General features: G+C 44.7%; 1 protein-coding gene across 1 annotated transcript; it reads left to right on the top strand.

The window, feature by feature from the left end:
- Positions 1-892: 892 nt before the first annotated feature.
- POM121C (POM121 transmembrane nucleoporin C) lies at positions 893-23,194 on the top strand. The gene is made up of 13 exons (XM_059895836.1): positions 893-1,486; positions 2,427-2,642; positions 2,947-3,105; positions 4,716-4,796; positions 6,242-6,413; positions 14,669-14,760; positions 15,409-15,482; positions 15,917-16,041; positions 16,156-16,258; positions 16,507-16,683; positions 17,590-19,251; positions 20,464-20,586; positions 20,941-23,194. Exons 1-13 carry the CDS (start codon positions 918-920, stop codon positions 21,036-21,038), a joined length of 3,651 nt encoding a protein of 1,216 aa, XP_059751819.1. The 5' UTR covers positions 893-917; the 3' UTR covers positions 21,039-23,194.
- Positions 23,195-23,196: the final 2 nt, after the last annotated feature.

Genomic DNA, 23,196 nt, shown 5'->3' with positions numbered 1-23,196 from the left:
AGCTAGGCCAAAGCCTGAATTAGCAGACCACCAAGTTTTTTTTTAAACAGTTTTATTAAGATATAATTCAAATACCATACAATTTCATAGGGTTGTGCAACAGTCACCATAATCTAATTTTTAAACATTTTTGTCCCGGCCGAAAGTAAACTCTACCCTTTAGCAGTCACTCTCCATCCCCCGATGCCCAACACACTCCCCGGACCTAGACAAACACTAATCTACTTTCTCAGGCCACCAAACTTAACAAAGGTAAATTGATCACAAATCCTAAAAATCTACCCGATTCTGGAGCATAATGTGAAATTTGGTAGATAATTGCCCCCCTTTATCAATGTGTACTGCAGAAACGCAAACTTCTATTGCAGCTTCAGGTCTGATCTGCAGTTTATTAGACTATTAGGCAGTTTGATAGGGAATTTATTAGTACCAGATCCACATTTAATGAGGGTGGATAGTTTGGGTTGGTCTTGATTTTTACTATTGCTGTTGAAGTCAACTCCCTTTAGCAGTTTATAGTTTGGCAGAAAACAGAGTAACAAAAAACTCGCAGCCTCAGGTAGCAATTGTGAAAGTGCCTGATAATCTCTTCTAGGGTGTTTAGCCCCCTAGAAAATAAGCATTACGTGAGTAGTCGCTTTCCGGAGCTTTTATTTCTAACGCGATTCTTCCAAGAGGCTCACCTCTGGATGGGTGCTGTGCGGGTGTACACGCGGGACAAGAATCACAACTCGGCGTTTAGCGAGGCGGCATTTTCTGAAATGGGTCGGGTCTAGCGCGTCGCCAGGTAGCAGCGTTTCCCTTCGCTGTCGCGCGTACGAGTCGCTTGCGCAGTGACGCAGTCGGCGCGCGGCGACGCGGCGCGCGGCGCGGTGCACGCTGGGATATTTAAGTCGTCTCCGCGGCGCGGAGCCGCGATGTCTCCGCCGGCTTCGGCGGCTGGAGGAGGTGACCGGCGGCGGCCGTTAGCGAGTGTCAGGGACGGCCGGGGCCGGGGCTGGGGCTGCGGCGGGCCGGCTGGGGCGGCGCTTCTCGTCCTGTCGCTGCTCGGCCTCGTGCTGTACCTGGTGCCGGCGGCGGCTGCGCTGGCCTGGCTGGCTGTGGGGGCTACCGCGGCCTGGTGGGGACTGAGCCGCGAACCCCGGGGTTCGCGCGCCTTCTCGCTGGTTCGGAACGCCAGGCGTCAGCGAACACTGCTCGCCTCGCCTCCGGCCAAGTCGGCAGTAAACGGAAATCTTCTAGAGCCGCGGAGCCTGCTGGAAGGACCCGACCCCGCTGAACTGCTCCTCTTGGGCAGTTACCTGGGCAAGCCTGGCCCCCCGCAGCCTGCCCCCGCCCCGGAGAGCAGGGACCTGCGGGAGAGGCCGGGCCGACGCCCACCCGCCCGCACCGCGCCGCCCGCTCAGTCGGCGCATCCCCGTGGCGTTCAAGTTCACCCCTTCCTCCCCACTCCTCTCCTCCGATCCTCTAGGAGGCCTTCCCACCGGTAAGATAACCGTGATCTTTCCCACACCCTTCTCTCTGTCGACGGGCTTTGAATTGAGGACTTGACTTTCAAATCCGATTTTCTTTTTCATTAAGTCCAAAGTGGATTCTGTGTCGTTTTGTCATCTTAAACACCTTGATCCGTGTCAGTCGTCTCCTGCCCCCCTTTACGCTTTGGAATGAGATGTGATGCCACAGCTGTTCCCTTCTTTTTAGTTCTTAAACCTGTCTGAATTTTCATACAGTATAGATTTAGCAGAATACTTGATAAACCATTAAGTATCCCTACTTCTAGTGAAAATGTCTTTATCTTTCGAGTGTAGTCATAGAGTATGTTTTGTTAGATTTTTTTTCTTTGGACCACTAAGAGAAATTCTATGGTTAGCTGAGCTCAAAGAGGTGTTCCCAGGAAACACCTCTTTGATTGATAAAACTTGGTAGATAAAGATGATCAAATCAAAGAGACAGTTTCATTTAGTCCCAATAGCTGAGTGATACAAAAGAATACAAAAATTTGGTGAAAATATTAGATTCTTGAAAAGTACATTTATTTGAGAAGATGAATGTTTAGGTGTTAAAAATGTTTAACTTTGAGTGTATGTTACTGATGGATTAGCATACAAGAGTGAAGCATTCTTGAAAAGTTTCTCCTTACACATCCTAACACACACTTTTCTTCCATCGTAGTTTACTTGTGTGGGCAAGGTTTTCAATTTCCCTCTCAAATTGTTGAAGTCCATTGTAGGGACAGCTGTTAAGCAGCTGTCACTTTCTGCCCTTAGACGAAATGGGGGAAAGTTGCCATAAAAATACCATGTGTTCTTTGTTGCTTAGAAAGAGGTTTAAACTCTCTGGAAAATATCTGCACCCACGTGGTTCTTTAGTCATTTAAATTTTCTGACATTCCTTTAAGCTTCTTTGGTATCTCCCATTCTTCACAGGGATTGTGGGACTTTATCACATCGGTTTGTAATAACACCTCGAAGAAGATATCCAATTCAACAGACCCAATATTCCTTGCTGGGGGTGCTTCCCACTGTATGCTGGAATGGTTATCACAAGAAGACTGTGCTGTCTGCTCGTAATTCCAAAATGGTGTGCAGTCCAGTGACAGTGAGGATTGCTCCTCCAGATAGCAAACTGACTCGTTCTCCGATGTAAGTATTGTCGTTAAAAGAATAGACTCCTGTTTGTCCACTTTATTCTTTGGTTATTCCTGTGACAAAGCAGAAAAAGAAGTAGCTGTTTATTTGAATGAGAAATCCCAAATTCTAGTAATTGAACCATCTTTTTGTTTTGTTTGCTTTGGACTGTAGCTTTAATTGCAAAGGGCGATTTCTGTGAGTGTATAAATTATACTTTTGCTTGTTGGTTGGCTTCTGATGTCCAGTGAGTGAAGTCTGTGCTATATGGCATGGTAATTAAAATATCTTGATGCTGGAATCTTATCTTTCATTGTAGACGAGAGCAAGTTATCAACTCAACACTGTCCTCACCATCAACTAGTGCCCCAGACCCATGTGCAAAGGAGACCGTACTGAATGCCCTCAAAGAGAGGAAGAAAAGGACAGTGGAGGAGGAAGACCAAATATTTGCTGATGGCCAGGAAAATAAAAGAAGGTAACAGTCCCAACAGTAATAACAGGCCTCTCACGTGGGCTCCTGGGATTTGTTGAAATATAGATCACTCTCCAAAAGATGTAGAGGCCAGCTCCAGTTTGTGACCCTTAGTAGGTCCTGTTCTTTGGCTTTCATGGAAGAGCTTGGTAACAAGGGTTTTAATGCTGTTCATTTCCTAAGACACACGTTAGATAAATTTTGTAATTTACCTTTTCCATAGGTACTAGAGATACGCCAATAACTATTAGCCATGTTAGCTTCATACTTCTGATACAAACGTGTTAAACTTTATTTGTGAGAGAGCATGCTTAAAGTCTTCCCCTCACAGTCTCGTGTTGTTTAATTATTTGGGTGACCACCAGCTGCAGTATTGTGATCGTGCTGAGGGGAGTGCTTGGCAAAGAAAAGTGAGGACTAGGGTACGGTAGACTTATCAGTAATGAGAGTAAAACCAATTTCATTATTTTGTTTTCAATAACTTAATGAAAATGGGTGTTAAGGCTTTAACAGGCTGCAAAGGAGTCAGTTAAGGAGTCCAGTCATTTTTCTAATTCAATAAATTGAGTACCCACTATGTGCCAGAGCCTATTCTAGGTACAGCGGAGAGAGCTTTAAACAAGACGCAGTCCTCATGGGACTTGTTTGAGGAAAAGAGACCAAAAAATAAGGATAACAAAATAAGCAAGATAATTATCAATTATAAGTGTATAGAGATAAAAAACAGAGTGATATAACAGAGGATAATGATAAGGGGGCTTCTTTATATAAGGTGGGCAAAGAAGTGCTCTCTGAGGAGACAGTGGACCCCACACGTAAAATCATTGGCCCCATTACCTAGAGAAGATTGTTCATATCCTATAGGTTCAAAATTGGTCAGCTTTGATACTGTAGGTGAGAAAATTGAGTAGGGAAATGTTAATCAGTGCAAGTGTATGTATGTAACGGGAAGATCACGTAATCATGACTAGAGATAGGATTGACAAGTGAGCAATTTGAGCTGATGTCAACTAGCTAAGTAGGAGTGGCAGGGGGTGGGGAGGTGTGGAGGTGGGAGAAGAAATAACTATTTTTATGGTGCAGATAGGTTTCTCATGTTCTGCAGGGTGGTAATTTTGCTTGACCCCAGTGAGCCTATAACTGAGGATTCTGTACTATCTTTCCCATGATGGGAATAAGCAATGATTATGTGCACCATGCATAGGCCCTTCTTGTATGTGATATGTAAAGTTTTTCCTTAATAGACTTGCCATATTAACCTCTAGAGCACTATAGGATGTGTGGGTTAATCCCTAAAGTGTTGTTTTTGTTTTCAATTTGGGGATGGTAGGATGTTAAATTTGTGATTCTGATACTTTGATGAGAAGTTAGCAAATAATTGATACACCTGAAGAGTTCAAAAGGTCTTGAAGTATTTTCATACTTTTCTTATTGCCTGGACGCTCTTAGCGTAAATTTACCTTTTGGAATCTTTGGAGTTGAAGCATCCCTCTTCTTGTCTAGCATGGAACCTGTGCTCCATAGGAAGAGTATAGGGTCCCAAGAATATGGGAGTATGATTTAAGGGGAAAGAAAGTAACTTCATTTAATTGAGAGTTTTTTGATTTGTCTAGGCGCCATGATAGCAGTGGGAGCGGACATTCAGCATTTGAGCCCCTGGTGGCCAATGGAGTCCCTGCTTCTTTTGTGCCTAAGTAAGTGAGAATCCATGGGTGAGATACAGACTGTTGGAAAAGGGAATTATCAGAGTTATTGTCCTGTAGGCTTTCTTTGCTTTTCTGCATTGCTTTATTAGTTCAGGTTCAAATCTTTGAAGTCAGAGAGGAACATTTTGAGTAACTTGCCACAATAACTATCTTCTAATTCCTTTTAATATTTTTTCATTAATATGGATAAAACACACTAAGGCTAAGAGGGTTTATAAATATATTTAATAACCAAGTATATAAACAGAAAGATCACAAGGTTTGTGCAATGGATAAAATGCAACAATATGAAATTTAAGATAAATATTAAATCGCTACATTTGAGTTTAAATACATTTGAGGAGGAATTGGCTGGGAGGAAAAGTGGCTCAGAAATATGTGTGAAAAGCCTTGTGGTAACGTATATGCTTAATTTGAGTCAGCAGTATGATATGGCTGCCAAAAAAGCTAATGTGCTCCTAGTCTGTGCTGATGAAGAACAAAGACTAGAACGAGGCCGGCAAGTGGCAGTCTTGCTCCTCTTAGTTCTTCTCAGATTGTCTGTGGAGTGCGTTTGGTTTGGTGTACTACACGGTAAGGATGTACACAAACTGAAATTCATTCTCAGTGGAGCAGCTAAGATTTTATGGGCTGATGGTGGGTAAGGCAGTTTTGAAGGGGTATGAATACTAGCCCAGAGGAGGAAAATCTCAAGGAGAATAAGGAAATTTGGATAATGGTCTCCAAAATATGGAAGGACTGTCACGTGAAAAAAGAAAAACAATTTGCTCAGTTTGGCTCCAAATAGTATCCATGGGTGAAAGTTAGAGGAAATACATTTTCATCCAGTATAAGAATAAACTGGTCTGTTGTTGAGTATCATAACAGGGGTTGGATGACTTATTCTACAGGAAAGATGTACAGGGAATATCTGTTTCAGTTGGAAGCTGAGAAAAAATGGTTGGTTTCTCTTAACTCTGATTTTTTTTAAAAAACAGTTGTATTGAGGTATAATTGGCGAATAATAAACTGCCTGTTTAAAGTGTACAATTTGATAAGTTTTGACTTGCATACACCTGTGAAACCATCACTACAGTCAAGATAATGAATGTAAATATCACCTCCAAAAGTTTCCCCATGCCCCTTAGTAATACCTCCCTCCATCTTGTCCCCATCTCCAGGTATCTGCTGATCTGTTTTCTGTCACTGTAGATTAGTGTGCATTTTCTAGAATATTATTATCAGTGGACTGACTCATATATTTGATTTTTAAAATATTTGGCTTTCTCTTCCTGACTGTCAGATATATTTAGCCAAACTGTTAATAATAAAATTAAGAGCATTATGCTCTTTTATTAAGTTTTTTTTTTTAAGAAAGATTTTGTGTCCATGGACGAAGCCTTAAAAGAATGTCTTTAATAATACATCTAACTGTCTTTTCCCCTTTTTATTAGGCCTGGGTCTCTGAAGAGAGGTCTCAATTCCCAGAGCTCAGATGATCACTCGAATAAGAGATCCCGCACCTCTTCTATGAGCTCCTTGACAAGCACGTACACAGGTGGCATCCCTAGCTCCAGCCGCAATGCCATTACCAGTTCCTACAGTTCTACTCGAGGTCTCTCTCAGGTACATTTGTCTTGCGCTGTGGGAGAAATGGGTTCCTAGCATTAATTAATCGATCAGCCAGTGTTTACTACCTGGTTATCTGTAGATACCTTCTATCTGTCAGATATTGGGATTATCACTAACAGAAGATACAAACCCTTAAGTGATAACTATAGACCAGTGGAACAGAATAGAAAGCCCAAAAAGTAAAGCAGTCATATGTGGGAACCTGATACAAGACAGAGGCATTTTTGCAGATAAATGGGCAAAGGACGAATAATGCAGTAAATGATATTAATTTAATCAAAAGGTAGATTGAGTCCAGATTGCATTGGATCATAAAAGAAATTTATCCTATAGGCATTGAGAATTTAATGAAAGTTTTTAAAATAAGAAGTGGTTGTAATTCTTTTTTAGAAAGAGGATGTAGTATAGCCTAGGGAACAGAGCAAGCTTTGCTACCAGACAGATGTGGGTTCCAGTCTTGGCTCTGACACCTAGTAGCTCTGGGGCCTTGGGCAAGTAAATCACTTAAACTCTCTTTGTCTCATTTCTAAATCATTATTGTAAAGACTGAAGGTAGTGTTTGAAAAGTACCCATTACAGTGCCTGTTAATAAGTGGGTACCCAATATATAGTAGCTAGGAAAAAATAAAGCATGTGTGGAGGAAGATTTTCGAGGGGAGAAAAATTTTGAGATAAGTTAATCAATCCAGAAGGCTCTTACAGTAATATAAATGAAAGATGAGTTTGATAGGTGAGGAATAGTATTTAATTTGTGTCTCTTATGAGTGAGTTTGAGCAGCTTTTCATATACAGTACTAGAGAAACATATTCCAAATGAACTAAAGATTTAAATGTAAAATAGAAACCATAAAAATAAATGTTTGCAAAAGCAGGCTTCTTGGAATTCCCTGGTGGTCCAGTGGTTAGTACTCGGCCCTTTCACTGCCGGGGGCCCTGGGTTGGATCCCTGGTGGGGGAACTAAGGTCTCACAAGCCGTGCAACCCGCAGCAAAAAAAAAAAAAAAAAAAAAAAGGATGCTAGTGGGAGCATCAGTTGGTACAGTTCCCTAGAGGGCAGTGTGGCCATTGTTATTCGCATTAGAGAGGCACATGCCCTTTGATCCAGCAGGTTTACTTTTAGGAATTAACCCTACACATATACTCAAAGACATATACAAGGATGTTGATTGTAGCATTATTTTTGCAGAAGCTTGGAAACAATGTAAACATACCTTTTTAGGGGGCTGGTTGAATGACTTACAGTATTTCCATAAGTTGAAATACTGTGTAACTGTTAAAAACAGTAAGGCAGCTTTAATAGGCACTGATGTGAATGAGCTCAAAATATTATATTTAAAAAGCATGGTACAGAACTGTGCGTATAGTGTCCTCTATTCATGCTGCTGGTTTCTTTAATCTTTTGATGTGCATAGAATAATGTTGACAGGATATATTAGAAACTGTAATAACTATTGGATAGGAAGGAAACTTTTTACTGAATTCTTGTTGGAATTTTGTAACATGTGCTACAATATTACCTTTCCTGGCTTCAGAATCTTTTTTAAGTATAGATAACTGTTAAGTAAAAATTCCCCTGTCCTGGCTATCTCAGTGTCCATCCCATAGGTACCTATTGTTAACATTCCTACTATGTATGCAAACACAGACGATACACAAGATTTCTGGTCTGTTTAACAAAATGGAATCATAGCCTATATGGTTTTTCTGCATCTTTTTTAATCATTATATATTGCATAGCATTCCATGTCATGTAATCTATCTAATGGCTGTTTGAAAATTAGAGTATAATGTGCAGAAAAACAAATATAGATGTACAGCTCCATGTAACCACCACCCAGGTCAAGTAATAAATCATTTTCAACATGCAGAAGCCCCTCTCATACCCACTCACAGTCACTACTTCTTCCCTCCTTCCTTCCTCAATATTAGCATCATATATAGTTTTCCCTGTTTTTGAATTTTATATAAATGGAAACAGAATATGCTTTCTTTTGTGTTTGGCTTCTTTCATTCAACATTTTACTTGTGAGATTCATTCATGTTGTTGCATGTGGTCGTAGGTCTTTCATTTTCATTGCTGAATACTGTTCCATTATATGAATATACCACAATTAATTTATCCATTCTACCATTGGACATTTGAGTTTCCTGTTGGGAGCTGTTATGCATAATGCCGCTATGGACATTCTTATATGTCTTTTTTTTTTTTTTTTAATTTAAGCATAGTTGATTTACAATGTTGTGTTAATTACTGCTACACAGCAAAGTGATGATTATACATACATATACATCCTTTTTTAAAAAAATTCTTTTTTGTTATGGTTTATCATAGAATGTTGAATATAGTTCTCTGTGCTCTACAGTAGGACCTTGTTGTTTATCCATCCTGTATATAAAAGCTTCCATCTGCTAACCCCAATCTCCCACTCCATCCCTCCCCCAACCTCCTCCCCCTTGGCAACCACCAGTCTGTTCTCTGTTTGTGATTCTGTTTCTGTTTCATAGATAGGTTCATTTGTGTCATATTTTAGATTCCACATGTAAGTGGTATCATATGGTATTTGTCTTTCTGACTTCACTTAGTATGATAATCTCTAGTTGCATCTATGTTGCTACAAATGGTATTATTTCGTTCTTTTTTATGGTTGAGTAGTGTTCCGTTGTATGTATGTACCACATCTTCTTTATCCATTCATCTGTTGGTGGACATTTAGGTTGTTTCCATGTCTTGGCTGTTGTGAATAGTGCTGGTTTGTATAAGTCTTTTTTTTTTTTCCCCGTACTGCACAGTTTGTGGGATCTTAGTTTCCCGACCAGGAGTCGAACCTGTGCCCCCTGCACTGGAAGCACAGAGTCCTAACCACTGGACCACCAGTGGTCTAGGGTTATTCCCTGTATAATTCTTTTTAAGGTGATGTTTCAGTTGATTCTCCTGCCAGTGCAGTATGAGATTTTGTTCCTGTGTTTATACATCTTCACTAACACTTGGTGTTGCCTGTCTCTTTAATTACCCATTCCAGTGAGTGTGAAGTAGTAGTAGTAGTAATTTGTATTTCTCTGATTAATAGTGAAATAGAGGTATGAACTGTTCATTGGCCATTTGTATGTCCTTTTTTATGAAGGGCCTGTTCAAGTTTCTTGGCTCTTTTCTATTAGGTTGTCTGTCTTTTTCTTACTGATTTATGTAAGGTCTTTATATATTCTAGATACAAGGTCTCTGTGAATTATATGTGTTGCAACAAGTAAGTGTCCTACTCTGTGGCTCACCATTTCATTCTTTTCACTCTTTTCACTTATGGTTAGTGTATTTTGTGTACTGTTGAGGAAGTCTTTGCCTGCCTAAGGTCATGATGATATTCTCTTATGCTACCTTCTAGAAGCTTTATTATTTTTCCTTTTTACATTTAGATCTATAATCCTCTTGAAATTGATTTTTGTGTATGATATAAGGTAGGGATCAAAATTAGTATTTTTCCATCTAAATATCCATTTGACTCAGCAGCGTTTATTGAAAGGCCCGTCCTTTTCCTATTGCTCTGCAGCACCACCTTTGTCATAATGTGTCAGTATATCTGTAGATCCATTTCTGTTGATAGATTCTGTTTTGTTGCACTGGCCTGTTTTTCTGCCCTGTGCCACACAGTCTTTAAGTTTTGATATCTAGTAGAGTAAGTCATCCAACTTTCTCATTTCTCTCATTCCTCTTCAGAATTGTCTTGGATCTTGGCCCTTTGCATTTCTATATAATTTTATCATCTTGTCAATTTCCACACCAAAAAATTTGCTAAGGTATTGACTGGGATTGCCTTTAATCTGCCAGTTATTTTGGAGAGAGCTGACGTTTACAATATTGAATCTTCCAGTCCATGCACATGGGGTGGTCTTCAGTTATTTACATCATCTTTTATCTGTGCAGTGGTTTTACATATTTTTTATTACATTTATTCCTAGGTACATGTTTTTGATGCTATTATAAATAGCATATTAGAAATTTGTTACTGATGTATAGTAATACAACTGATTTTTGTATTCAGAAAATTTGCTAAATTCTGAATATTCATCTGTATATTCTTTAGGATTTTTGTATGTACATCATGTTGTCTACAATAATAACAGTTTTTTTCTTTCTTTTTAATTCTAGTATTGTTTTTTCTTTTTAGTTTTTTAGAAATTAATTTTTAAAATTTATTTATTTTTGGCTGTGTTCGGTCTTTGTTGCTGCACGCGGGCTTTCTCTAGTTGCCGTGAGCGGGGGCTACTCTTCGTTTTGGTACACGGGCTTCTCATTGCATTGGTTTTTCTTGTTGCGGAGCGCGGGCTCTAGGCATGTGGGCTTCAGTAGGTGTGGCGCGTGGACTCTAGAGCGCAGGCTCAGTAGTTGTGGCACACGGGCTTAGTTGCTCCGCGGCATGTGGTATCTTCCTGGACCAGGGCTTTCACCCATGTCCCCTGCATTGGCAGGCGGATTCTTAACCACTGCGCCACCAGGGAAGTCCTTGAATATTATCTTCTTACATACGTTTTTGTTGTTTTGTTTTACTGTCAGACATTGGGGGGGTGGGGGGACAATGACTTGAAGCTCTGAATGGTAGTATCTTCCTCCAGAGAGGTCTGTCTTTTGCCTCTGGCAGGCAGCTAGGATAGGGACAGATTACCCCTGTACAGTTGGAATTGACATGATTCTGAGTTGGTTGTCAGTTCTTGTGAGGGCTGGTTTATTTCTGATTTGCCCTGTACCCTACTATGTAGCCTTTGGGATTCCAACCAAAAGCCTAAGGTGTATATTAGGGCCCCTCTACTTTGGAAAGCCCTGAATTCCGGTTTTTGTCTTCCCAGCCCTACAGGGCTGCCAAAAGCTTTTCTCAGCCTCTCAACTGCAGCTTTTACTTTTGGAATGGGCAGTCGCCCTGAGGCTTCTCACCTACTGGCTCCTCTTCTCTGTCTTACCTCCACAGTGTCTCACTGCCTAGGTAGCTCTCCATACCACCGTACCTTCAAACATATGTATTTTATATTTTCTTCAGCATTTTTTATTTGTCCTCCACAGCAGGGTTGGTCTGAAACAACGTAGTCAATATGTAATAACCTATAATGGAAAAGAATCTGAAAAAGAATGTATACACACACATATATGTATGTATAACTGAATCACTTTGCTATACACCTGAAACATTATAAATCAACTATATATCAATAAAAAATAAATAAATGGTGCTTATGCATTAAAAAAACAAACAAACCCATAGCCTGAAACATGGTCAGATTTTGTTTTTAAGCACCCTCACCCCTGGTAGAGCCTGTGACCTACGGCAAGTAATATACTCACTGACACTAATAGCTTCTGGGTGTTTTATTGTAAGTAGTTACCAGTCCCGTTTGTGTGTGATATTTAAATATATAATGCTCTCAGAAGGAGAAGTTCTAGAACGGAGAGCATAGTGTACTTTCAGTTTTGATCATAATTATCTTTGAAATGGTCCATGGCATGAGTTATTTTAAATTATCAGGAAAGTAAGGAAGTCTTTGGAAGCGGAGATTAGAGTAATATGAAAGTTCTTTATGTTGAAACTTCTCTTTCAAAGAAATGTGTACTGAAGCAGTAAACATCCCGAGTAGTCAATAGAGATGACAGCCCTTCTGTTTGGTGCAAGTGGTAGTAGAGATATTTGACTTAATTGTATTTTTCCAGAGGAGCAGTAGTATATACCCAACGCACAGCTGCCCAAACTAGAAGTTCTAGCTTTGATATTATAAAATCATTACAAATATTAGACTGGTGGCAATTAGAGAAAGTGAACTGTCCTTAGATCTCGTTGTGCGTGACATTGATATCTTCATAAGTCTTATATAAGACTTGTCATGGGGCTTCCCTGGTGGCGCAGTGGTTAAGAGTCTGCCTGCTAATGCAGGGGACACGGGTTCAAACCCTGGTCTGGGAAGATCCCACATGCCACGGAGCAGCTGGGCCCGTGAGCCACAATTGCTGAGCCTGCGCGTCTGGAGCCTGTGCTCCGCAACAAGAGAGGCCGCGATAGTGAGAGGCCCGCGCACCGTGATGAAGAGCGGCCTCCACTTGCCACAACTAGAGAAAGCCCTCGCACAGAAATGAAGACCTAACACAGCCATAAATAAATAAATAAATAAATTAAAAAAAAAAAAAAAAAGACTTGTCATTTTCCAAAGTAGGAATAGTAACCCTGGCCTTCAAAACCTCAAAACCCTAGCTTGCATTTCTGACCCTGTCCCTTATTATTCCTTTACAGATACCCTATATTTAAGCCAAAGCAGCATATTTGTTATCTTGTAAGAACACCTAATTCCTTCCTGCTTTGTTTCCTTTTCTTGTTCTGTTCTCCACCCGAATCATGTGTCCATCCTACTGCAAGCCTATAAAGTTGTCTTTCTTCAGGTGTTTTTGTCAGATGATGAAGGACCATCACAAATGTCACCTTCATCCTTTATTATTCTTCTAACCGAACTCTGCATAATCTCTCTCTTCTTGGACTCCTTTTTAGAGACTTCGTTCATCTCTTGTCTATTATAGTCAATTTGTGTACCGTCCTGTCTCTTTTCTAGATTGTAAATTTCTTGATGATGGGAATGGTCTTGCTTATCCTTGTGTTCTTTGTAAAGTATAAAGGATAGTACCTTTATGAAGTAGGAACTTGACAAAAATTGAATTACAGTGCAGAACTAAATTGACTGCTGGATACATAGATTGACTGTTTCTTTTTATGACTTGCCTTGGTATAGCCTTTGCCCACTTCTCATTTGATATGTTTATTATGTTTATATGGAATTGCAAGACTTTCACTTTTACATGTTAAGGATATTAACTTATCACTTTAGTTGAATATATCTACCTTTTAATTTTGTTTCTAGTTATGTTTTTGTTTCATTTTGGAGTGTTTTTGTTTCCTGTCCACATACATTTTATTTCTGGTTTATGGAAACATTACTGTGGTTGAAAATTCAGATGGTACAGAGTATATAGTAAAGTCTCCTTCCCACATGGAGACATTTTTATTTAGAGAGGTTCTTAGTGGTCCTATGACAGTCTGTCAGTTTTCTTTCCTTTGTTTCTGGAATAGAAAGTCTTTTCCCTACCCCAAGCTATTTAAGAGCTCATTTGGTTTTTTCAGTAGTTCTTTATGACACCTGGACTGTGTGTGTGTTTAGTGTGTGACGTGGACATAGAGCATGTTCCTCCCGATTGTTGAACCAGGTTGTCTTCCACCCCGGCTAAAGGTTAGAATCACCTTTGGCACTTCATTAAAAATACAGGTGTGAGGCCTAAGCATTTGTTGTTTTTTCAGATGGCTGTCCTTTCTCGTTATTTACCTGAGTATAACATAAAAAACTATTATTGATTTCAGCTTTTTTTTCTCAAGCTCATTCTGAGTCTTGGTTTCCTGACATTAGTCTTATGGAACTATTCTACTGCTTTACCACCTGTCTTTGATTTAAAACCCTCTTTACCTTTTTAAAATTTTTATTAAGCATTGTTGCCTCCCTGTTTGTGCTTATATGATGCAGTTTTACTGAGTAAGAAATCACTAGAAGCTTCTCAATAGGAAAAATGCCTATGGTGATAGTTCAGTATCTTTGTAAATAGGCCAGAGACAGTGAACCTATTGGCAGAGAGCTTGCTCTTTGTCAAGTACTTTGCTGCTAGGCCCCTTCGAAGGAGGCAGAGATGAAAACAGACTACCTTTGCTATCAGGGGACTCCACTTGGTGAAGAGACAGATGCATGGATAATTATAACGATAAACACCACTGATGCTGCAAAAGTCATAGATGTCATGATCGTATATTTAAAAAAAATAAAGTTAATAAAGTAAAACTGAAAATTTAATGAGAGCAAAACTAAATTAGTTTACTGGCTTATCTCCATTGGAACAGTTTAGTTTACTTTTATCATTTCCACAGACAATAAACATATATGCACATCATAGCTCTAAACCATTACTGAATGTGACAGTCCACTTTTTAATATACGCCAAAAGTACATTCATTCCTTCTACATTTATTAGTTAGCGTTCCATTAGTTTTTCAGACTTTTTCTCCTGTAGTTAATACTGGCAATTGACTTTCTTTTCAGGAGCCTTCCTTCACAAAGAAGTATTTTTTTAGTTACCTAAAAGGAGATTTTATATGCAGTGATGAATAGAACCACAACATTATATTGAAGGTCAGATGATAAACTGTCAGCTAGGGTCAGTCATGTTACTTCTGTTTGACTTTTAGCTGTGGAAGAGGAGTGGTCCCAGTTCATCTCCCTTCTCTAGCCCAGCCTCATCCCGCTCCCAGACACCAGAGAGGCCAGCAAAGAAAATAAGGTAATCCATTATTGTTTGCTGTGTGGATTAATGAGAGGTCAGGAAAAGAGGGACATTTACTTGGCTCTTAGGCTTTCTGCAACTCTGATTTGGAGGATCAAAGAAATTAACATCTAGAGGACAGTGAAGTGCCCACCTGAATCGCTCTGATCTCTTACAGTTCTTTTGTACCCACTGTAGAGGCCTCTGGCTCTCTTCCTCACACTGTAGCGTGAGTGACGGGGGTGCAAGAGTAGGGGCCACACACACTAGAATGAGCAGAGTGAATGATGTCATCGGGCAGCAGACTTCATGTTTTTGACTCCAGCTGACCTTCTAGGTGCCTACAGTCAAGTTGAATGTCATTCTGTTAGGGATCAGATCTGTGACTAGAACTTTCAGGAACTTGGTGGGTTGTAAGTAAGGTTTTGAAGATTATTGATCTGTGCTTGTTGTAAGACAAAGGTTTCTCCTTGGTTTCCATGAACTGCCTCCATTCTTTTCTGTTGGAATTTTCTTTTGACTTCTTTTATTTTTTGTCCTGGCCTACTGAGGTCTTATATCATGGTTGTTCTAGACCAGTTGGTAGGTAAGCAGGTACAAGAAGTTATCCAGTACTTTTTGCCAGCAAGTCTTCCTTAAACTTAATTCTGCCTTTTCCTCCTACAGAGAAGAGGAGCTTTCTCATCATTCTAGTTCTTCAACTCCATTGGTAACAGACAAGGAGTCCCAGGGAGAAAAGGGTAAGTTGATGAATGCACTAGAGTGGCTTTTGGTGGTGGAAGTGTTGAGCATTGCCTTGTGAAGGGCCTGTTAGATACAGAGATAGGAGTTTCTGTCCTTCAGAAATTTATAGTCAGGTAAGGGAGAAGGGTGACACAGACAGGTACAGTATAACGTGTGGTAACAGTGGGCTACAGACAAGCTTAGGCTGAGGTATCTGTGACCAATCCGGGTAATTATTGTCCAGCAAGCAGTTGTATACCTGCATTTGGAGCAATTCTGCCTTTATATCCTCTTGACTATATAATCTTGCAGATACCATCCAAGAGCCCAAATCATGGAAGATCGAATCTTTCAGAGATAACCCAGTGAAAACTCAATGTTAAAAACGGGATAGACAAACCTATCCATTTCTGGCAGAGAGGAGGAAGAAAACAAGTCTTTCTTTTTTTAGTTGCAGATAAAACCACATGGAAGAAACAGAACTCGTGGAATTCCCCATCAACACCTGGCAGCTCTGGGCAGCGTAAACGGAAGGTTCAGTTGCTGCCCTCCAGGCGAGGGGACCAGCTGACCTTGGTATGGTCTTGTCCATCTACCTCTGCCCACCCCAGCTTAACTCTGTCTTAGGAAGGCTAAATATAGGATTCTTCCAGTTTCTCCTGATTGACAACTTCTTTTTCTCTTTGGTAGCCTCCACCTCCCCAGCTTGGTTATTCAATCACTGCTGAAGACTTAGACTTGGAAAAGAAAGCTTCTTTACAGTGGTTTAACAAGGTCTTGGAGGATAAGACCGGTAAGGAATGTAGATCAGTTTTACACCCCAGAGAGGGTTTGTTTCCTTTGGTTTTATTTTGGTCTTTCTCATCTGGGAAATCCATTTGGGTCCTCAGTGGAATCTGGAGAACAGTGAGCATTGAGATTGAAGGGAAGCCTTTCTAAATGAGTTGTCCTGAGGCCCTGAACTCCCCGTGCTCCATGATATGCCACTGGAAAGGATTCCCGAACAAGGGAGGACAATGTCATCTTTTCTTTCTTCCCTAGATGCTGCCTCAGACTCTGTCACGGAGAACCCACCTACCAGTCAGTCTTCTTTCACTTTTACCCTGCCTGCTGCTGGGACTGCTTCATCCCCAACCTCCCTCCCAGCCCCAAGCACGAACCCACTGCTGGAGAGCTTGAAGAAGATGCAGAATTCCCCGGGCCTACCATCCCTCCCCGGTGAGTGGGAGAGCTTATTTTGGAGCACGTAATGACATCAGCCTTTGTTTAGGTGGAAGTAAAAGCACCATGCCCATCAGTTGCTGGAAATTGCTGTAAAGATTGAACCTATTCTAACTTCCCAAGCCTGAGCTGGTGCAAGCTTAAGAGCTTTAGAAATCTGTAATCAGGACATTTTAGGGAAGGGCTGCAACACTTAAAGCTGGGGAAGGCAGCTTAGCTTTGGTAGTCAAACAGCTCTTGATTTGAAACCCAGTCCCTTAGCTGCCCTGAGCCTTGTTGTCTTCATCTGTAAAATAAGAACAGCGCTCACCTCATGAGGTGTCCCTGAAGTATAAACGGTCGCGTGGTTAAGGTGTCTTGTCACATGCTTGCTAGACCGCAGGCACAAGGTAACAGGCTTCCAAGGACCTGCCGGCTGTTCCAGCGCCTTTGCCTTCTTGGCACTGCATACATACACACTCCTCTACCACGCTTCATGCTAGTGTAGAAAATATTAGGTACTCAGCCTCTCCCAGGCCTCATGGGCAGAGGCCACTCATTCATGGTCATATGCTCTGTACTCAGCGCCTGGTGGGTGAATGCCATATAGTACATCTTTGTTAGATGAATAAGGTATATCTACATAATTAATTGGACTTGAGTTCAGGTAATTGGATTTTTCTTAGTTTCTACACATTTAACCCCCAACTGGGCCAAGTTTTATCCTCGTCTATCTTTCTTATGACCTGTGAAGGGTAGAAATTATGAACACTTCCTTGCCTTTCAGGAAGGAACAGTTTAAAGGCCTGTGATACAGATTTAGTCCTAATTGTTGACTGTTGAATCCCTAGCACTGTGCTAGGCATTGAACACTGCATCACGTTTGAGATATTCCAAATTCACTTTCTCTACTCTTCTTCCCAGAATCTGCTGGCGTGGCAACCACTGTGGCCCATTCGCCTCCGAAGACACCCAGCCCTCTGGCCCCTCCGGGCTCTTCAGAGTCAGCACCCCTTCCAGGCACCTCCTCAGACTCCAAATCCACCACCACTTTCTTGGGGCTGACCCCTGCTTCTTCCCCAGGACCAGTCACTGACGCCACCAAGTCACCTCCAGACCCTCAGGCTGAGACATCTGCCAAATCCCAAGCCCCGTCCGCCCCGTCTCCCAGCCCCAAGCAGAGTATTCTGTTTGGAATGCTGAGCACCCCACCTGCTAACCCTCCTGCCTCTGTGGCCCCTGCTGTGTCTTCAGCATCTCCCATGTTCAAGCCCATTTTTGTGGTCCCACCTAAAAGCGAGAATGAGGGCCCCTTGCCCTCTAGCCCTTCCAAGGTCACAGCCACAGCATCTTCCAGCTCAGCCATCCCCACGACGACCAGCAGCCCACCCCTCACTTTCAAGCCTATCTTTAGCAACATGGGGCCGCCTGCATCCATGCCCATGTTAACACCCTTCTCCTTCAAGCAAAGAGCTACTCCAGCCACTAGCACGAGCGCCCCTCTCTTCAGCGGCCAGGCCAGCGCCACCTCCGCAGTGCTGTCCATGACCACAGCCAGCACCTCCGCGGACTCCGCTCCGAAGCCCGCTTTCAGCTTCGGCGTGTGCACCGTGACCAGCACCCTGGGCAGCGTGACTAGCACCACCGCTTCCGCCTCCCAGCCCTTCCTCTTTGGGACTCCCCCTGCTTCCGGTGCCAGCTTCACCCCCGCCGTGGGCCCCATATTCCAATTTGGCAAGCCTCCCGCCATGCCCGCTTCAACAGCAGTCGCCACCTTTGGCCAGTCCCTTCCCAGTGCCGCCCAGACAGCCCCCAGCGGCAGCAGCACGTCCAGCTTTAGTGGCTTTGGCGGCACCCTCACCGCCTCAGCTCCGGTCACCGGCAGCCAGCCCACGCTGACGTTCAGTAGCACCACCGCCCCAGCGTTCAACATTCCCTTCGGCTCGAGCGCCAAGCCGCCTCTGCCGTCCTACCCAGGAGCCGACCCCCAACCCGCCTTCAGGGCTGTGGAGGGGCAGCAGCAGGGGGCTGCCAAGTCGGCGCTCGTCCCCAGCTTCGGCAGCTCTTTCACTTTTGGAAACTCTGCAGCCCCGGCCCCGACTGCGGCCCCAGCGCCAACCCCGGCCCAGCCAGCCTTTGGCGGCACCGCGCAGTCGGCCTTCAGTGGTCTGAAGGGCACGGCCTCTGCCTTCGGCACCCCTGCCAGCACCCAGCCAGCCTTTGGCGGCACCACAGCTGCCTTCTCCTTCGGTGCAGCCACCACCTCTGGCTTTGGCGCTACAACCCAGACCGCCAGCAGTGGGACCAGTAGTAGCTCAGTGTTCGGCAGCACGACACCATCGCCCTTCACGTTTGGGGGATCGGCAGCCCCAGCCGGCGGCGGGGGCTTTGGGATCAGTGCGGCCACCCCAGGCACCAGCTCTGCCTCTGGAGCGTTCGGCTTTGGAGCAGGACAGAGTGGGACCACTGGCAGCACGACCCCTTTCGGGGGAGGCTTGAGTCAGAACAGCTTGGGTGCGCCCAGCCAGAGCACACCCTTTGCCTTCAACGTGGCCAGCACGCCGGACAGCAAACCTGTGTTTGGAGGTAAGGTCAGGGGTTGACTTGGTCCGCTGTGCAGCGTCTGCTCTTGTGGAGCTTTACATTGTGGTAGTGAAGAAACAGGTATTAAATGTGTAAATAGAGTGTCAGGTAGCAATAAATGTCTTGATAAAGTATGTGATTAATGACCGTGGAGGAATGCCTTTCTGAGGAAGTAACAAATTTAATCTCCGAGACTGTGACAAGAAGAGTTTGGGGTGTGGCTGCGGGGAGGTGTGTGAGTGGGCACCGCAGGGCCTGTTGAAAGTAGTCGCTTTGGAGCTGGGGAGAAGATGGGATGGGATCGCAGGCAGCTTTGAGGCTGGAAAAGTGTGCTTGTGAAGTTACAGTGAGGCTAGTCAGCCCTGTTCTTTTTCCCCAGCGACGTTCAGTTACGAGATACAGGCCTAAAATAAGTGGTAGCTGGCAAGGCCAGCCTGTTGAAACTCACCAAGTAAAGCAGGAGGGGCGGTGGCCGGGAGGTCCTCTGAGGCTGAGGAAAAGCAGAAGCAGGAGCCGGAGTTGCAGCGATGGCGAGCGGGGAGCCAGTGTAGTGCCTGCAGGGGAGGTGGGGGAGCTGGCGCGGCTGTGGGGACGAGGCGGGAGTGGGGAGTAGAGGGAGAGACGGGGGGCAAGGCCGGGCCCCAGGAAGCGAGAAAGATGCCTGCCCCACCCTGGCCCCCGGGACGAGGAAGAGCCGTGAGAGAAGGCAGCCCTCCCCGCGGGGCTGCAGCGGGCACAATGGCAGCACTCAGGGCGGGGCGTTTGCTGGCGGCTGAGTCCCAGTGGGCCCCGGGGGGAGATCAGGGGACCCACAGGGTGGAAGGGAGGAGACAGGTGAACAAGGAGAAGAGGCATAACGCTTCTAGGCCTGGTGGAAGGGAGGTAACCCGGTCAGGCTAGAGGTGGCGGTGCACTGATGGTCATCTGCTGCTGTGTTTGGTGGCCAAGGGAATGCAGAGGCCCTACTCCGTAGGTGGTCAGAAGGCAACCTGAGGGGCTTGTCTCCACTGCGGCACAGCTGTTAGCAGGCTGGGAGGCCCACCTGGGGCAACGCGTGTTAAGGCCTCCTTCCGGGGGGCTGAATGGGAGCTAAGGGGTCCTGCGGGGAAGGCCCTGCCGGGAGCGGACCTCCCCACTAGGCTCATTACCCTCTGCTTTGAGGCCCTCTGCTCTCCAGCCTGGTGTCTACAGTTCTCTGCTGTCTCTTCTTCCTAGGCACCTCCACACCCGCCTTTGGTCAGAACACCCCTGCCCCTGGGGTGGGCGCATCAGGCAGCAGCCTCTCCTTTGGGGTGTCCTCAACACCCGCCCAAGGCTTTGTCGGAGTTGGACCTTTCGGTAAGCGGCCAGTCTCCTTGTTGCCAGTGTGACCTGCGTGTCTCCTCTCTGAAGAGGGGTGGGGTGGGCTGGCAGCTCCGGCTCTCCGAGGCCCGTCTGGGAGTCCAGCACAAGCCAGGTTTGGAGTTGGGCAGCGGAGATGAGAAGGAGCCAGACTGCTGGGACGCCAGGTAAACATGCTTTCCTGGGCCTTGCTCCCAGCCTATCTGTGGTCTTGGGATTTTGCCTTTTTAATCAGCCCTCCCCTGGAAGGACTGCTAGAGCTTGGCGAGGCTTTCTCCCAGCACCCGGTGTTCTTTAGAGACTGCTCTCAGGTAGCAGCTACCCTGATGAGATCTTGTTGAATCTTTCCAGGATCGGCGGCCCCCTCCTTTTCCATTGGTGCGGGATCCAAGACCCCAGGGGCTCGACAGCGACTGCAGGCCCGAAGGCAGCACACCCGCAAGAAATAGCGTTTGCCCCTGCCCCCCCACACCCCCGCCACCCTTGCCCAAATCTGGACCTCAGCACCTGCTAGGAAGAGCCTCTGACCCTTCCAGTTCCGTAACGCAGACCTGCCCCAGACCTCTGGCTTCGGCCACCAGGGAGGTGGTGGCAGCCCCAGGGGCTGTTTCCCTCTTCCAGGAAGCAGAAGCCTCGGGCCTCTCGAGGGAGGGGGAGGCAGGATGTGGCAGGGCAGAAGCCTATTACTACCTTACTTGAACAGTTCCACTGGTGAGGCTGGAGAGAACTAAAGAAACATCTGTACATATCGTCCACTGCCTTCCCTGACTCTCGTTTAGTGTATGAGCTTGGTCAGGCGGCCTCCCTTCCCGCCTTTTCCCTGAGAGCCATCTTTGCCGGAGGGTAGCCCTCGCCCACTTGCATCTCTGATATGCATTTGATGGGAATGGGGGATGGATTATCCCTAAAACTTCACCTTGCTTGGCTTGGCTATAAAAAGTGGTTCTCCCCCTCTGGTCCCGTTAGGGGACTCTGTTTCCCCATTTCTTGCTGCTTCATCCCTTACTGGTTCCTCGCAGGATCGATTCCTTTTAAAATGATCCTGACTCTGGCTTTGCCTTTGGAGGCCCCAGCGGGTGCTGCTCCTGCCATTCCACTTCCTCCCGCCAAGTCCGAGCCGGTGTTTCATCCCCGACCCTCTCTGCCAGTTTGGCCCCTAAAAGCTTGGTGGCTCAAGACTGTTAGCCTGGCAGACCCAGGGGTGATACCTTCCCCAGGAGAGGGAAGCTCCTGGAGCAGGCAGGACGCCCCCGCTGCTTTCAGCTGCCTCCTCGCCCACCGTCCCCGTTGGCCTCATTGGGCTCGTCTGCCTCTCCGGGATTGTATGTCTAAAGCCTTGTCCTGTGTTATTTTGTCTGATGCTCGTGTCTATTGCTCTTTGAATCGAGTTTGGAGGAAGAACTGAATTGTATGAGTGGCGGCATGTTGGTAGTGCCGGACTTAACTGTTTCTCAAGTTCCTGGGGCCTCGCTAATTGAATGTGGAAAGTAGCACCACTTTACGGCTACAAGTGCCGAGTCTTGAATTTTCAAATGGTGTTTTGACTCTAAGGGCTGGCAGCCCGAGGAGGATGGGTCTGAGGGGAAGCAAAGGCCTCTTCCCTCTGCTGTTTGTTTCCCACCTGCCTAACTTCACTGTAGGCTAGATCACTTGTAGTGTATGTTAGAAAACCTAAATTAATGAACCACATTTTAAAATTGTATCTTAACTTTCTCCACCCCTTCCTTCCTTCTTCCTTGGTTCCAAAACCACATACCCCAGGCCCAAAAGCCTTGCTGCCATGCCCATCCTCTTTGGAAGAAGTATGAATGCGTGTGTCTAAATTAAAAGGAAAAATATTTAAACATTTTTTAACAAAATAAAAATTTATTTTTGTATTTAAGCTAAATTGCCTTTTAAATTCCTTCAAGCTTGGTTCATTGAGGTGGTTAAGTATAAATGCTATTGACTAGAAATTTAGCTGTATAGTTAAGTTATGCCTGTGTGAAGAAGAGGCTCAAATGCTGTCCCAGGCAGCTTTCCTGAGGGACTAGAGCTCCTTCCGGAAACACAAAATGTAATTCTTATTTTATAAATAACGTGATGTAGATGTAACTAGTCCCCCTCCTCTTGGTGAACGAGGGTGAATGTTTTGTGGCAGGGACTGCGCCACCACCCCCACCCCCCCCAAGGAGAGCTCTGTTAGTACTTAACTGTTGTGTGTGGAACTGAGGAGGGACCCAAGCCTCAGATACCTGCTGGGATTGGAGGGGGGTGGGGCGCGGGTCTAGAAATCAAGCTTCTACCTATAACTTACGTAAGGTAGCCCCCCTCTCAGCTTAGTACTCGCAGCTAGTTTACCTCAGTTCCACAGGCAGGACAGTTGATCCAGGAGCCCCCTGAAGCGGGCGTCCTGGCGCAGCCTGAGTGTGAGCGCATGAGTGCGGGTGTGGACGTGTACGTGCACTGGACAGGGACGGGAGGCTGGGACTTTCCATTACAAATAAAGACTGAATTCCTGTGAGTCTAGTTGGAATTTTTAGTATGAACGTGAGATTGTTCTCACGTATGAACGTGAGGTTGTTCTCCTTGCTTGTGTCATTAAAAAAAACTGTGATCTATCGTAGA

Source organism: Balaenoptera ricei, chromosome 15 (genome assembly GCF_028023285.1).
Source record: "Balaenoptera ricei isolate mBalRic1 chromosome 15, mBalRic1.hap2, whole genome shotgun sequence".
NCBI classification, from domain to species: Eukaryota; Metazoa; Chordata; class Mammalia; order Artiodactyla; family Balaenopteridae; genus Balaenoptera; species Balaenoptera ricei.
Note: the sequence above shows the minus strand (reverse complement) of the source record. Positions and strands in the feature narration are given on the sequence as shown.

What these genes read in the sequence shown, in the direction of transcription:
- POM121C (XM_059895836.1), top strand. Translation starts at nt 918, where the DNA reads ATGTCTCCGCCGGCTTCGGCGGCTGGAGGAGGTGACCGGCGGCGGCCG. An exon ending in CCTGCTTCTTTTGTGCCTAA is followed by an intron (nt 4,797 to 6,241) that starts GTAAGTGAGAAT and finishes CCTTTTTATTAG; the next exon opens with GCCTGGGTCTCTGAAGAGAG. An exon ending in GGGCCTACCATCCCTCCCCG is followed by an intron (nt 16,684 to 17,589) that starts GTGAGTGGGAGA and finishes TCTTCTTCCCAG; the next exon opens with AATCTGCTGGCGTGGCAACC.